The 17,402-nt window shown below is 42.2% G+C and overlaps 1 protein-coding gene across 1 annotated transcript in view; it reads left to right on the top strand.

The window, feature by feature from the left end:
- Positions 1-6,838: 6,838 nt before the first annotated feature.
- The window catches only part of eif3h.S (eukaryotic translation initiation factor 3 subunit H S homeolog), a 127,946-nt gene continuing 117,382 nt past the window's right edge, over positions 6,839-17,402 (top strand). The window contains 1 exon segment of the mRNA NM_001095310.1: positions 6,839-6,963. Within this exon segment, the coding sequence (NP_001088779.1) occupies positions 6,886-6,963 (78 nt within the window). The 5' untranslated portion in view covers positions 6,839-6,885.

The raw sequence follows: 17,402 nt of genomic DNA, 5'->3' as shown, positions 1-17,402 counted from the left end.
TAAAAATCAAAGTAGCTCTTCCCTGTTCACTGAACATGCACAATTCCTTTGCCTTTATCTGCACATAGTCATGTGGGGAGATCTCAGAGTAGTGGCCCTAAAGCCAACCCTTACTTGGAACCTGGTACAGCAGTTTAGGGGGACCCCATGGTGCAGTATGGGAAGGGGAGAGTGGGACTGGAGAGGGTTAAGCTATTAATCAGGGCTTTGTATTCTTTTAAGGGACCCAAAGCCATACCTCCCAACATTTTAAAAATGGAAAGAGGGACAAAAGGTCTGGCGTCCGTAACGCAGAGATTTTTTGACCATGCCCATTTATGACCACGCCCCCTAATTACCATGTCCATTTTACACAATTTTGCAGGTTATGAAAGTTAGAACACATTTCTGGGAATTATAGGCAAATAAAAGTGTTATAGCAGTTTTGCTAATGGAGGTGAAGTTGCCCTTTAAGCTGTTAAAGAGGCTTGTTTATCTGAAAGGAACAGTAACACCAAAGAATAAAAGTGCTTTATCTTAGTTTGGACCAAGTACAAGGTACTGTTTTATTATTACAGAAAAAAAGAATCTGTTTTTTAAAATTTAAATTTTATTCTTACGATAGCGTCTAAGGGAGATGGCCTCCCGTAATTTGGTCCTTTCTGGATAATGCATCTTTGTTCCTGGAACGTTCTTCTGCGGCACAGCCGAGCTCCCTTTAAGCCAGAAATCCCCTGGACTCGGGACGACTGTCACCCCTGTGCCCCCTGATGGCGGTCCTGAGACAAACCCATAAGAGAAATATAAAATCAAGGTATACTGGCTCTTTAAAGGAGAACTAAAGCTTAACTAAATAAATTGGGTAGAAATGTTGTACATTATGGTTTGTGCTTCTGTACCAGCCCAAGGAAACCAGCCCTTAGGACCTCTAGGGACAGTTTGTTTAATGTCTAAGTCTAAGGGGCCTACAAACCAGAATTCACAGCCAGTACGTTTCATAAGCACTTACTGCAAACAATGGTCAACCAATAATTCTATACTAAAGAAGCATTGGCATATTTTTCTAACGGATCCAGTTTTATCTACTGTACTTGGACCCCGGCCATTAACATGTTGTCGTACAGCGCCAAACCTATGGGACCGATTAGTTAAAAGCCATTTAACCAGACAGGACAACGGAACAGCAGGTACATTCTCATGTGGTAAATGCAGAGCCTGTCTATATAAGTATAATCAATCCTCTGTTTTCGACAGATTTGGCAAACGACACTATATAACCCAAAGTTTCACCTGTAACACAGACTGTGTAGTCTACATGCTGACTTGCCCTTGCGGCAAAATATATATTGGCAAAACGAATCGGCCTCTAAAGAAGAGAATACCTGAACATGTGTCAAGCATTGATAATGCACTAGAATGGATCAAATCAGAAAGGAAATTACCCCCAGTGAGTCGACATTACTTAGAACATCATAACCACACTAGCAAAGGTCTTCTAGTGACTGGACTATCCAGAATATCCTTGGGGATCAGAAGAGGGGACTTACAATCATCCCTTTTGGCAAAAGAAAGCGAATGGATTTTCAATATGAATGATATGGGCCCTGATGACCTGAATGAGAGTATTACCATGAATATTTTCATTTGAGATTCATCGCTCATAAATCTCATGATTCAGCTAATAATAACTATATGACTTCAGTAGTTGTTTAGTGTCATTACAATGTAGCTTAGCGTCTTTTCAGGAGACGATTAGAGTTGATACAGATTAGATACATTTAACAGTTATAAGTAATGAGTTACATATGGTTAAGAATGTCTCAATTGTACATATTTACCTCCCCACTACTGGTTACTCTATAATCTGTGTAATGCTGTGGGATCAAGTATTTACTATGTCACAATTTATTTTCCCTCAGGTACTGTCAGTAATGTAGTGGATACTTTGTCCATGAATCAGCCATAAAGAGCTACGAGCATGGGGATATTGAATGAGCCTTATCAGCTCCTCCCCGTGTCTCTGTACTCTCTTGCGCATCTATAAATACACGCACTCCTCTTTGTGCCGCAGATTGCCTTTGACAAAGCTCGCTGAGCGAGCGAAACGTGCGTCAGGCGCCGACTTTCTTTTAGCTCAATTAGGCAGGGAGACACCATGCTTTAATCCAAGCTATTTATCTTGGTAACAGCCGTTACCTCAGAAACACAGTGAATCTGGGGGTGCTTCAAGGGCTGGTGGGGTAATGGCGCCATAGCACTTTTGATCTATAAATGATAGGAAGAAACGCCGAGAACGTAGCTTACACAAGTAGGGCTGCAACCTGTATGCTTCCCGATTTATAAGGGTTACCTCGCGAGTCGCGAGTGGCTCTGGGTTGATTGGCCATTAGCCTCACAATAGTATTGACCCAGAAGCAATGGGAAGAGATGCCCACGCCGTAATTTTAATGGACAAGTCGCTGTAACTTGTACACTTTCACACTCATTAGTGAACAAACCCTTTGGGTAACTGTGGGTGATCGCTATGGGCCTTTTGTTTCAACGTATATGATTAATGCAGCTAATCCCGATTATCAGTGGCGGAACTACCGGGGGAGCAGGGGGTGCGAGCGGGCCAGGGCCCGCACCCCCTCAGGGCCCCCCGGCAGTCCATGCAGTCCGCGCAGTCCGTGCGCCGCTACGCGGCGCACATTACCGGACAGTTTCCGGGTGTACGGAGGGGGGCGGGGGCCCGGCTGCTCGTCCTGAGCCACGGCCCGCCCCCCTCTAGTTACACTTCTGCCGATTATGATGCCTTTCATATGATCTTATCAATTCTGACTATGATTAACCCATAAGCATCTGGGCTATACTGCATGATTAAGCAAATAATGTGCTCCTGCTGATTGTAATTTTAATAATTTTTGGTTTTCACCCTTGGCTCATTTTAACATATACCAATAAAGGTTAAGTTTTACCTTTTTGTTCTTGGGATTTATGGAATATTAAGTGGGGTGGTGCAATTTTCTGGGTCATTCTTTCTTCTCAGCAAAACATTTACTAATTAGTGACGAGCCCTAAGCTTAGCTTCTCAACAGCCAATCAGAGCCCACTGAGCATGTGAGTGTCACAGACACTTTCCAAGATGGTGACAAGTTTGAACTCCTGGATCATTGCTGCTATTGACAAGCTAAAACTTTAGGCTGGTGCAATAAGTCCAGTATATAAAATATGGCATTTTTATCCACATTCATTTGTAGTTAAGTTTAGTTCTCCTTTAAAACAATATATCTACCTACCAGGGGAAAAACAATAAAACATAAGATGAGTAAATACATTGCTGTAAAAAATGTACTGTAATTATTTTATATATATGCATACAATAAATAAATACTAGATGTGTCTAATCTTAAAAAAATTATAGCATGTGTCATAAACAAATAATATTTAGCAGAAGAGGGGGGCAAATAAGAGGAAATCCTTCTAGCAAAAGCAGATGTTTTTGGGACCAATACAATAATAAAATAAAAGACAAAGTCCGCTTAATGACTTTTTCCAACCACTTCTCTGCATAAACATTGCTTTCAGAAGCAAAGACATTAGACTTTTGATGATAATAAATGACATAATTAATGCATCTGTTTAAATATCTAAACCAGTGATCCCCAACAATTGGAATGTGAACATCGTGTTGCTCGCCAACCCCTGTTGGGGACCCCTGATCTAGACTATCAGTGTTGTTTTTTTTAATTGTTAGAAAAGTAATTAGAAAAAAAAGCACAAATAAAATCCAGCACTGCAAGGAGATTTCATCAAGTGAATCTGTGCCATGACATTATTAAGCATAACTAGCATGGCAGCTCTGAGAACAATTTATCCCAATCTGGTTGCAGTCATACAATTTTGCCTTACAGGCTCGGGAGAACAAAATGTTCTACAACAGACATTATAAAAGCAGGACGGCAACATTAATTAGGAAGAAGACAGACAAATGCTACGACATTTGGAGACCATGCGTCAATAATTTGCCACAGCAAAGAAAGTGTTCGTGGAATATTTTAAAATAAAAGTGTTGGATAAACATGGAAAAAAACCCACAAAATGTTCCTAAAAGAATTACGAGGATTTCTTTTTAAGGACTAGTAAATCAGTGAGATGTGAAGTTCATGACAATCAGAATGTGGAAAAGGACTAGTAATATTTGAAGATAATATATAAAAGCAAGAAATAACCTGTACTTTATAGCCTTATAATACACAAAAGCCATGAATATCTTGTAAATGATATTCTTATAAACGGTGAGTTCTGATGTCATCAGTTATAAACGGTGAGTTCTGATGTCATTTCTGTCACATGACTCACTGAAATGTGTGTATTATAATAAATAAAGTAAACCGAGTTGCAAAATATGAGGCTATTAGAAGTTACCTCGGGGTTCCATGACCTGTATAAAAACACTTGGCCTTCGGCCTCGTACTTTTATATGGTCATGAAACTCCTCAGTAACTTATATTATCCTTATATTTTACAAGAGGGGGTACTTTATTCACTATATAAACAGTGCTTAGTCATCAGCTGGAAGTCCTCCTGCTGTATAACAGCACATTATTCTTCATATAATGACAAATCTCTGGTATACTCCTTAGGGTGCAACTTCTTAGCAGGGCCAGAACTAGGAGTAGGCAGAAGAGGCACCTGCATAGGGCACTAGGCAGGTACCTGTTAAAGGGTCTTCTACCTACCCCTAGTCCATGTTTGCTCCTCTCTGCCACTCTCCCCTCCCTCTGTCACTCTTCTCTCCCTCTGTCGCTCTCCTCTCCCTTTGCCACTCTCCCCTCCCTCTGTCACTCTAAACATTGTTCTTTGTCTGAGAGTTGAGCCAAGATACCAATAAAGGCTTTCTAAACTTTGAGACATGGATGGTACTGTGACTTCACTTATGATTATTTGGAGCCCACACACAGTCCCATCGTTTCGTGCAATTATATCTGTGCGTGTATGGCCAGCTTTAGGGGGCTTTTCCTGCTGAATTGTGCTTAGTACAGGGAAATGCCTATGTTGCCATAGCTTTATGGTGTATCTCTTGTTCCTATGATTGCCAACTTCTCTTAAAAAAATACCAGCCTTCCTATATTGTTAGCTTTCTTAAGGGTAGGGTAGCAACCTGTACTTATTTTTTATTGTCCTCAATGCCCAAAATAAGAAAAAAAAAGCTTTGGGTGCTTACTACCGTTTGACACCAAAGAGTCCCATACTGTTTACATACCTCCCAATTGTCCCGTTTTTCGTGGGATAGTCCCGATTGTGACAGCTCAACCCTCAGTCCTGGGTTTGTTACTGAAATGTCCCAACTTTCTCTTTGATCACTGAATAGCCAGAAAAATATACACAGTTTCTGAAAACAGAGTAGATACTTAGATACATTTTTTACAATTTAAGATAAGGAGGTCTCTTGGGGAAACTGACTTTCAGCTTAAAGGAGAAGGAAAGGTACCGAAGCAGTTTATTGTCAGTAGATTAGCCACAATAGTGCTATAGTTTCCTTAGTTTCCTTCTCCTTTAAAGGGCAATTTACCTTCATTAGCAAAACTGTAAGGGCAGAGACACGCTCAGATTCGGGAAGATCTAGTCGCCCGGTGATAAATCGCCTTTTCTTCGGGCGACTAATCTCCTCGAACTGCCTCCTGCCGCCTAGAATTTAAATCGCCGGCGGGGTGGCACTCGGAGCGCTTCGTTTTCCAAAGTTGGAAAATGGAGCTCTCCGAGTGCCATCCTGCCGGCGATTTTCATCCTAACCGGTAGAAGGCAGGGGAAGGCAGTTCAGGGAGATTAGTCTCCCCGAAGAGGAGATTTGTCGCCCTGTGACTAATTTTCCCCAATCCGAGAGTGTCTCTCTGCCCTAACAATGCATAAAAACCACAGAAATGTGTTCAAACTTTCATAACCTACCAAATTTTGTAAAATGAACATGATAATTAGGGGGTGTGGCCACAAAAACTGTGCACAGCCAAAAAAAATTCGACAAGCTCTGAGCGGCAAATCTTTTTGTCCCTCTTTCTATTTACAAAATGTTGGGAGGCAGTGGTGGAACAAGCGCTTGCAAGGCCCTCCTGCCAAAAATCTTGGAAGTGGCCTGGCACGCATAGTAACACAGTCCCCCTATCAAACCCCACTCCCCACCCAGTTGCTTGAGCGTGCACATCAGGCCAGGTGACAACCCTCGTAGAGACTGATATTCTGAGACCGTTTGCAATTGTTTTTCATTTCTTATTATTTGTGTTTTTATGGGTAATTTAGCTTTTTATTCAGCAACTCTAAAGTTTGCAGTTTCAGCAATGCGGTTGCTATGGTCCAAATTACCATAGTAACCATGCACTGATTTCAATTCAAGACTGGAATATAATTAGGGAAAATGTCTAAATGGAAAGATGAGTAATTAGGGTTGCCACCTGGGCTGGCCGGTAAAAATGATGGTTGATCCCAATGTTATCAATAGGGAAAAAAGATAAATATATAGGAAGGCAGGTATTTTGTTCCAGAAAAGGTGGCAACCCTATGAGTAATTAAAGTAGCAATAACTATACGTGTTGCCAAGTTGAAAAGCTTCTTGTTTTCTATAACAAAAAGGTGAAGTAAAGGTGAACCACCCTTTAATTAGTACTGGACTGGCCTATGGCAGAAAGGGGATAGTTTTCCTAAGCATAATTGACTTCTTGCGACGGATCTTGCGATTTTCATTTGTAAGATTTGGGAATTACACTCGATTTTAATTTTTGAAACTTCTTCACACAGCACAGGGCCAGTGCCAGGGCACAAAATGTCGCCTACACGCCCTGACGTCACCGGAAGTTATCGCTGTAAAAGCCGCTTGCGGTTCCGGCGCGCGTGTTCTATCTCTCTCTTACTCAGTCCAGCCAAGGGCTAAGCATGGCGGCTCGTAAAGAAACCGGGAACACCGCTCCTCTTGCCGAGACCGCCGTGAAGCAAGTGCAGATCGATGGCTTGGTGAGTGGGGACGAGGCCGGGGGGATTATGGACAGAGGTCTCTATTGAGCACGTTTATCCTTTAATTGACTGTTGATACCAGAGAGACAGGGAAGCCTTCCAGCTGCGGAGAACCTCCAGTCACATGGCTGCTGTCAGTGTAGGGCTGAAAGATTCACTGGGGATTCAAACGTGCCCAGTGTATCCAGCTTGTTGCCCTGGAAGGGGAGGTTTGAGTTGAAGGGTAACAATAGCTGGGGGGCTGCAGGTTGGACACCGGCTCTATCATGTAAAGCTCCTCCCTCTCCAACTGATCATGCACAGTCCAATGAAAGCTGCTGGCTCCACCCCTTCAGGGCAATATGGCTGCTTACTAGTTCATCTATGGGGCTTTCCCAATGGCCTGTAAGGTGACAACTGCCCATACACAATATAATCGTACAAAACAAACCAAGTCTGGGCTCTGAATAATAGTCCCGACACTTTGACTACCGTGGCAATTGGTTGTTTAGTTGATCTGACAGGTTAGAAAATTTTTGATGGATAAAAATAAAGGTCATAGATGTAGAGATCCTCTTGTTTCGGCCGAATGAGTGGATCTCTCCCCGATATGCCCACATTGAAGTGGGCGATATCTGGCTGATCCGATCGTGGGCCCTAGGGCCCAATGACCGGATCATAATGCATCCATAGCGGGCGGTTGGGTTGCAGGACCGCATACACGCACAGATGCGGCCGCGATCCTATGGGATTTTTTAACCTGCGTGATTGAGATCGGCCAGATATCGATCAGGGAAGCTTGTCGGGCTCGGTCTGTCAGCAGGTTTTATCTGCCGGTTAGTGATGTGAGGGCCGACTCGATTTACCCGCGGGTCGGGGGGTTTGGGTCAACCTCGCACTGCTCCTCGCAGTTGGGTGTGGGTTGAGCTCTTCTCCTGCTCTCCCCGCCCGCCACCTTCAAATGCCGGCTTCTGGGTTCCGGTTTTATAGTCTCCCGCCTGCTCGCCCGGAAGCGCGGACGTGAAAACCCTGACCTGCACATGTATGGTGGCCTTTAGCATGTATTGCTTATCTGACTCTATTCATAGGGCACTGTCTAAAATTTAAATACATTCTTTCCAACATGTTGTAAATGGAAAGAGGGACAAAAAGTTTTGCTCGGCAAACATTTTTGACCACTCCCATTTTATGGCCACGCCTTTAATTACCATGTCCATTTCACGAAATTTGGCAGGTTATGAAAGTTTGAACACATTTCTGTTGTTTTTGTGTTATTACAGTTTTTCTTATGAAGGTGAATTGCCCTTTAAGCTGCAAGTCACAGTTTCCCCAAGGGACCTGCTTATCTTAAATTGTTACAAATGTATCTAAGTGCACCTGTCATGTATTCTGGGCTCTCTGCCAAAAGCCAATTACATTTTAGAAACCTTGTACAGGTATGGGATCGGTTACCTGGAAACCCGTTATCCAGAAGGCTCCGAATTACAGAATGGCCATCTCCCATAGACTTCATTTTATACAAATAATCCAGATTTTTTTAAATTATTTGCGTTTTCTCTAATAATAAAAACCTACCTTGTACTTGATCCCAACTAAGATATACGGTAATTAATCCTTATCGCAGGCAAAACCAGCCTATTGGGTTTATTTAATGTTTACATAACCTTATAGTAGACATATGGTATGAAGATCCAAATTACATAAAGATCTCTTAAATGGAAAACCCCAGGTCCCGAGCATTCCGGATAACAGGTCCCTTACCTGTATGTTTTTCCGCTGCCTCATGAGGCAAACAGCTTGCTTACCCACCGAACCAGCACCAACAAAACCGAAAGTGATCTCACTTTTTCCCCGGAAGTGATGTAAACATGTTAAAAGTGACATCACTTCCGGCTAAAAAGTGAGATCACTTCCGGTTTTGTTGGTGGTGGGTCGGTGGGTAAGCAAGCTGTCTGGATGGTGGGGCATAGTTGGTGGCAGCTGCGGGTCATCTTGCAGGTCTGCGGGTCGGACATGGGTCTGCCTTATTGGACCCGTGCAGGACTCTACTATATGGGTCAGCTATGTCCATTTGGGTGGCCAAATATATGAAATTCTCCCTTTATGCTCCTAGACGTGTTTCACTTTTCTGCAAAATTGTGCTTGACTGGGCGGGTTAACTGTCAATGGGCTCGTTTCCATTACAAAGCAGGAAAACAAGAAAATCACGCATCTGTGGCGGATTCCTTTAAAGGAAAGAAACTTTATAATTGCCTTTTAATTAAACTATCTATTGTATTGTAAATAAACCTGCATCAGCAAAGCAGAAAAGCAAACATAAAGCAAAGCCTCTGCCACCTTTGGGAAATGAAAAGAACGATTGCCTGGAAAGCTTCACAGCGCAGGCATTCACGTTTGGGTGGAATGAATGCTTAAATATCGGCTTATTCCCAATCTTTCTGGGTTTGTGTATTGGTTGCCTGTAATTAAGTCCTTAATGGGAACTGTACGTTATTTGTAAGTAGCATTTAGTATATAAAACACTGTTCTGCATTTTTGTTTTTTACGTGTTTCTTGGAGGTGCTATGTTTCATTTGAGCTATGGGAAACCATGAAAAGTCTGCCCTCTGTACATAACGTATAGACTAAGCTTTGATTGGTCAATATGGCCTTATAAAATTTGACTCTGCTGATTTGTAAGATCGGATCATTATTTTCACGTTTGTTGGATCCTGTTATTAATGGTATGTTGTGTTGCTATGAGAGCTAGTGGTGGAATGCCTTTGGGGCTAGTTCAAATGTTTTGATACAAATGAGCACTTTGGTGATAAATGGAATCTATGGAGAAGTGAAGTTAAAAGAAGAAAAATTCTCTTATTGGATTGAATGGCAACTGCCTGTTACTGGTGCTGACAGTTGCTATTCCAGATAATGGCACGCAAAATGGTGATGACGACCAGAGTTTCTCTGCTGGCAGAAACGATTCTGTGATGCTCCCACTAAATCTATAGAAAGAAATGGCTGTTGTTGGCAATGTGCATTGTTCACTACAGGCCTTTTTAACCGGGTTCATCGCTTGGATATTTTCCACCGTGGCCTGGCCCTGCTTGGTCCCCACTCTGGCCCACTATCGTGCTTAGAAAATAACTTTTAATTAGAGTCCTGCATGGGTCCAATCGGGCCGACCTGCATCAGCCACCCACTATGCCCAGCCACCCAGATCCACTACCCAACCCGCAAACAGGCCCCTTACCCGGGTCCCCAGAAAACCAGAAGTACCCGATATTTGTACCCGGAAGTGGTGCCACTTGTACCCGGAAGTGGTGCCACTTGTACCCGGAAGTGGCGCCACTTGTACCCGGAAGTGGCGCCACTTGCTTGGGAAAACGTTGTTGTGCTGCCTGCCATTGACTTGAATGGCAACTGCCCCTCAAGTCAATAGATTGTAGCACGGTGCTACAGTGAAGACTTTGTAGTATAGGTTGTCTGCAGCAAGTTGGTTGAATTGTTTACTTATTTACTATATATGAACAACATTTACTTTTATTAAACTTCCTAATTTGTTATTAACAAGGAACAGGTTGGGGCATTTTCGTGCATGTGGCCGTATCACTTTAAGCCCTTGACATTTTTCTTATTTTGCCATTGTGGCCCCCGTCTCGGACTGAAATCAGGAATGAGCCGTATCTCCCTCTGGTAAGTGCAGGAGTAAATCATTTTATGGATTGGCTCAGGTGTCCACGCTTTTACACTGCGAGAGTAACCAAAAGCAGTTGGGTTATTGCTCTTCGGTGTGCATTACTGATGGCTATAACCCGATACTTTATTGCTTTTCTTCCAGCGCTCCGGTCAGCAGTTCATTCTTTATTTAATAAGCCTATAATCACAAAACAACCCTGTGCCTGCAACCTGTAAAATATGAACACAATTTCCTTTAAAAGCCGAAAGTTTGTTCTTAATATTGCAGGGAAGAGCCCACATCAACACATCTTTTGTTCCTGTGCAGGTGATCTCCATCCAACAGTTCAGTGCTTACTTTTTATTTTTGCCCATAAAATGTTGCTTTTAATGGATGGCGCAGTAATGATCCACATTAACCGCGTAAGGTTTTTACAGTTGGAAGAGACTGTGAGGTTCTTTGAAGCCTTAACTCACGGATCTTCGTGCGCTGGCTACTGCAGCTTTGGAACACCAATCCAATCATAAATCTCACTATACCCTTGAAACAGAGTGTGATTTTCCTTCCCGACCCTAATTTGCATACGCAAATTAGGATCCGGTTCAGCCGGGCACAAGGATTTGGCCGAAATTGAATCATGCTGAAAAAGGCCGTATCCAGAACCAAATCCTGGATTCGGTGTATCCCTAGTTTCTAGTATATCATGCTTTCCAAGAAAGTCCAAAAACATTTAGCATCGCTTATTTTAAAGGGAGTTGAACGCACCTGTGTTGTGCATGAGGCCAATAAACAGACCTTGTATTGGAATGCATTTTGGTCTCTAAGGTAAAAAGTAATTACAGTGAACTGTTAGTGCCTTTTTTTGTTTGGAATTAAATTAATACTCAAATGTTTTTCTTCGCATTCCATTTCACTGGCGCACTTGTTCACCTGTAAATTAACGTCTAGTATGATGTAGAGTGTGATATTCTGAGACAATTTGCAATTGGTTTTCATTTATTTGTGGTTTTTGAGTTAACTCTCTTTTTATTCAGCAGCTCTGCAGTTTCAGAAATCCTGTTGCTAGGTTCCAAATTACCCTAGCAACCATGCACTAATTTGGGTAAGAGACTGTAATATGGGAGACAGGCTGAGTAGAAAGATATAAAAAGTATCAATAACAATAAACTTGTAGCCTTACAGAACATTTGTTTTTTTTTTTTTTGATTGGGTCGGTGACCTCATTTGAAGGCTGGAAAGAGTCTGTAAAAGAAGAAGGCAAATAATTAAAAAATTATAATAAATAACAAAGACCAATTGAAAACTTGCTTAGACTTGGCCATTTTTAAAGGTGAGTCCCCCTTTAACGCATGCTATATTGCCAAAATTATTTAGATGCTGTTTAATTTCATATCATCACAGGCTTAGAGTCCTTGCATGTGTTGAAAGAAAACCTTAAAGGAGAACTAAACCCTTGTACAGACAAAAGGCCTCATCAGATGCCCTCCATTGCCCCCTTCCTTATCCTTGTAAAAATCTATGGGGAGAGGGTGATGAAGGGCTATGAGCAAGGGCTTATGTTGTAGGGAGGTATAGTTCTCCAAGACTAAGCATACAGTGACATTCTTGACTATTACATGATTCCAATTTTATGAACGCATTAATGACCCCATGCAGAAGGTAAAGGCCCAACTTCATGATATGTTGGACAGGCAGGTGTTACATGTCAAATAATCTGTGAGATAAACTCACCCTCCTGGTTTTAAACATTCAATTATCACCCAGTTTTTTGGACCCTTGCCTGTTGGTAAACTGACCAAACTAATCAACGTCGTAGTTGTTTATCTTTAACTTGGCCTTAATAGTTGATGTACCAGGACCTGGCACCTGGAAGGAATTGTTCGGTATAAAAATAAAAACTGGGTAAATAGATGGGCTGTGCCAAGTAAAAAATGTTTCTAATAGTCAGTTAGGCAAAAATGTAATGTATAAAGGCTGGAGTGACTGGATGTGTAACATAATAGCCAGAACACTACTTCCTGCTTTTCAGCTCTCTTGGTTTCCACTGACTGGTTACCAGGCAGTAACCAATCAGTGACTTGAGGGGGGGGGCACATGAGTCATAACTGTTGCTTTTGAATCTGAGCTGAATGCTGAGGATCAATTACAAACTCACTGAACAGATATGTCCCATGTGGCCCCCCTTATAGTCACTGACTAACTCCGTTAAGGTGGCCATAGACGTACAGATAATATCGTACAGAACTAATTTTTGTACGATATTCGGGGCGTTTGGTGGGAAAAGAGCTGACCGATATCGGCAGAAGACTTGGATATCGGTCGGCTCATCAATCGGGGTGGACAGAAAATTTTGATCGGGTGCCTTGAAGGAGCCCAAACATCGGCCATTGTTAGTGCTGAATCATCAGATACAGGTAAAATTCTATTATTTCTATCTGTATATCTGATGATTCAGCTCTACACTGTGTATTGAAACGAACTATCTTTCTTGGAAACATCTTTTCCAAGAAAGGTCGTAATTGTAACGTCTATGGCCACCTTTAGAGAGCTGAAAAGCAGGAAGTAGTGTTCTGGCTATTATGTTACACACCCAGTCACTCCAGCCTTTATACATTACATTTTTGCCTAATTAACTATATTAGATACATTTTCTATTTTGCACAGTCTATTTATTTACCCAGTTTTTATTTTTACACTTAACTGTTCCTTTAAACAGCAAATCTGTTCCCAAGTTCCCATAGTACTGTCTGTAGAGCCTTACAGTTGTCCTAGCACTGTTGTACAAGCACAGCCATGACTATGAAGACTTCTACTCCCCTGTCCTGTCCTTTTTTTCCAGGAACACCCCCTAAAGTTTGCTTGTATCCTGTACAGATACCGTATCATAAAATCATGACCACATAGATATTCCACAACAGAAGTAGTTGTGGGAGCACTTACTGGTCACAAAAATTCATCCCATGTGCATCATGTCCACTGCGATCCCAGCAGTCATACATAGCAGATACAATAGTCAAATGATGGAGCACCAAATAGACCTGATCGAAGGCCGTTTAAAAAGTGAAGACTTTCGAAACGCGTCGAGCGTACAGCCCACAGGACGATAGGGGCATGCATTATTCTTAATGATGATGGAATAAACGTCACTTTTTAAACGACCTTCAATCTCTTTGGTGCTCCATCATTTGACTATTGTAGATATTTCACAACTCGTGTAGAACAGCCCCTGTCCTGCAGTGGGTTAGCTACATGTAGGTGGGTAGAACTTTCAGATGCTGGTATGTTTATCGGGTCACAGGTCTCCGTTTTAATTCTGTAAGCCTTTTTATTTATTTATTTTTTTTACCTGTTTTTCACCCCAAACTTCTGATGTCACATCTGGCTTTAAAGGGGTTGTTCACCTTCCAAACACTTTTTTCAGTTCAGTGGTTTTCAGATTTTTCATGGTAAACAAATACCTTTTTTCAATTGCTTTCCGTCTTTTATTTTTTTTACCAGTTTCCCAAAAATTAAGTTTAGAATTTAATGTTCGTGTCTCTGGTGTTTCAGTCTGGCAGCTCAGTGATCCAGGAGTAGAGTCCTGCAGCGGTCGGGTACCGGCGGGTTACCAGCAAAAACCTGCGGTACCCTGCGTGTTGTGGGTAGAAGTTCTGGGTGCAGGTCTAGACGCGGGTTTGTGGGTCGCGGGTTGGGCCGCCGTCTTCTCAATAGTGGTTTTTTTTTTGTTTTTTTTTTTTACTCCTTTTTTCTGATTACGGCTACTTTCCATGATGTCACTTCCGGTTTACAATGACAGCACTTCCGGTTGTACCCCCTTTTCCCTGATCTCGCCTACTTCCGATGAGGTCACTTCCGGTTTACAATGATAGCACTTCCTGATTCTTGATGGTCAGCAGGTCGCGAGTCCGGGTTGCGGATAAGGTACTTGCGAGTCGGGTAGCGGGTCCAATCGGTTAAGAATGCAGGTTATGGGGTACCGGTCGGGTACGGGTTCCAAAAAATGCATCCGCCCAGGACTCTATCCAGGAGCATCTGAACTGTTAAAATTTGCTACATTTAGTTTATACAATTAGTTGATACATTTCTCAGCAGTATCTGTGGAATATCAGCAACTATTGTATCAATTCTAACAGCTGCATTTAATGAAACTCGTAGAGATATCATAGAGATATCATCAAGATAACAAATGTATCAGAAGGTGAAAAATGACTCTTTACACTTCAATAAAAAGTCACACAGAAAATAGAAAGTAATTGTAAAAAGTCTTTATTTCTGGTGAACTGTCTGAAACAAACTGAACTGAAAAAAGTTTTGAAGGTGAACAACCCCTTTTAAAGGAGAACTAAACCCTAAAAATGAATGTGGTTAAAAATGTATATATTTTATATACAGTACTGAACTTATTGCACGAGTCTAAAGTTTGAGCTTGTCAATAGCAGCAATGATCCAGGACGTCAAACTTGTCACAGGGGGTCACCATCTTGGAAAGTGTCTGTGACACTCACATGCTCAGTGGGCTCTGATTGGCTGTTGAGAAGCTAAGCTTAGGGCTCGTCACTAATTATCCAGCAGAAAATGAGCTTCCCTGGCTGTAATATTAGCTGATGCTACAGGTTTGCTGATTATTAAATTCTGATGCTAATTGCACTGGTTTCTGTGCTGCCATGTAGTAATTATCTGTATTAATTACTAATCAGCCTTATATTGTCACATTTCTATTCTATATGTACTGTATATTGTGAGTGGGTCCCTAAGCTCAGTAAGTGACAGCAGCACAGAGCATGTGCCGTGAATCAGCAGAAAAGAAGATGGGGAGCTACTGGGGCATCTTTGGAGACACAGATCTTTACTGCTAAAGGGCTGCGGTTGCCTTGGGCTGGTACAGGAGCCCAAAACATAATGTACAACATTTCTATCTACTTCTTATTCTTGTACTAGGCACAATTCAGTGGCAACAGCCTGTTCACAGCTTTATGTAGACGGGTGACCTTTTCCCAGCATAGAACAATTCTGCAGGCTCTCTTTTATATATTTCAAGTTATTGATTTGTATGTAATGCAGAGGAAACTTTCTCATACTTGAGTGCACGGAAATAAATTTGCTTGGCCAAGAAAACGAGAGCCCCCTGAGCTGCTCCTGTTAAATTGCTCACGCACATAATACATCAGTGCAAGCTCCCAGGTGCGGGTCCTGTAGTGTACAAATCATGTCCGTTACAGTAAGTAGAAACATACAACAGCAATAGAAGAGACGTGCGTACATCTGTGGGAGCTTTGTTATCCCAGCATTCCCTCCCGTACATCAGTTTTTATGAGCGAAGGTGCCTGCTGAGCAGCTGGCCCTTTTAGACTGAAAACCTTTGCAGGCTCCTTGTCTTTGGCTTGCAGATATCTCGTGCACACCAGGGAAGCGTGCCATTTATCTGTTGGACACCTTGTCCTCATCCCGCTCCCTAGAGTCGTCGGAGGACAAAAGGCTCAATTCATTTTCACTCGCAGAGACAAGGCCTCTGTAACTGCAGCCCATCGCTCAGACGTCTTGGCAAGTTGTGGAGGGTGGATCCGTCTTTAACTTAAAAAGCATGTTCTTCATCTTGCTAAGTCAAGCTCCCAGGCTCCCCGAGCAGTAAGTAATACCAAAAGATCAAAATAATGCTAAATCCATCAACTTATTTAGCAGGCCTATTTCTTAACCAGCCTTACGCGGAACAATAAGCCATAGTATCTGTCTCATTACCAAAACAAATACCGATCTCCGGGCCTGACACGTAGAGACAATTAAATAGTCTTACAATCCATCCATTTAATGTGAAGCTGATACTGAACTGCAAAATGGGACTCAAATCACTTTTTTACAATTTAAACACAATTTCTTAAAGGGATACTGTCATGGGAAAACATGTTTTTTTTTTTTCAAAACACATCCGTTAATAGTGCTACTCCAGCAGACTTCTGCACTAAAATCCAATTCTGAAAAGAAAAAACTGATTTCCCAGCTGCCCCCGGTCATGTGACTTGTGCCTGCACTTTAGGATGGAACTACTTTCTGGCAGGCTGTTATTTCTCCTACTTAATGTAACTGAATCAGTCTCAGTGGGACTTGGCTTTTACTATTGAGTGCTGTTCTTCAGGGAGCTGTTATCTTGTATCATTGTTCTTTTGTTACGCTGCTTTGGGGGAACGGGAGGGGGTGATATCACTCCAAATTGCAGTAAAGAGTGACTGAAGTTTATCAGAGCACAGTCACATGACTTGGGGCAGCTGGGAAACTGACAATCTGTCTAGCCCCATGTCAGATTTCAAAACTGAATATAAAAAAATCTGTTTACTCTTTTGAGAAATGGATTTCAGTGCAGAATTCTACTGGAGCAGCACTATTAACTGATGTGTTTTGAAAAAACATGTTTTTCCATGACGGTATCCCTTTAACTCCAAGTCTTCCCACATAGATATCACGGGTCAAAGCTTTTTGTAGTGCTGCAACTTCTGGGCCCAAATACTGAAGGGATTTGTAAATTGACTAGGAGGTACATACAGAAAAAGTGTCCTCAGGGATGATTTATCATCCATGAGGGCGCCATCTTCTTCGGTCTCCATCGGGTCTTCTTCTGATGCTTTGGCAATTTTTGTGACTTTCGGCGCATGCGCAGTTGACAAAAACCCTCCAACTGTGCATGCTCTGATACTGAACTTACTTCCCGATGAAGACTGAACAGAAGAAGATGGCTGCCGTGAACGCAGATGCCGTGAATCTGCACCGAGGGGTAACTAAAAATGAGGGGCATTTGCCTAGGGTAGGAGCT

Source organism: Xenopus laevis, chromosome 6S (genome assembly GCF_017654675.1).
Source record: "Xenopus laevis strain J_2021 chromosome 6S, Xenopus_laevis_v10.1, whole genome shotgun sequence".
NCBI lineage: Eukaryota > Metazoa > Chordata > Amphibia > Anura > Pipidae > Xenopus > Xenopus laevis.
Note: the sequence above shows the minus strand (reverse complement) of the source record. Positions and strands in the feature narration are given on the sequence as shown.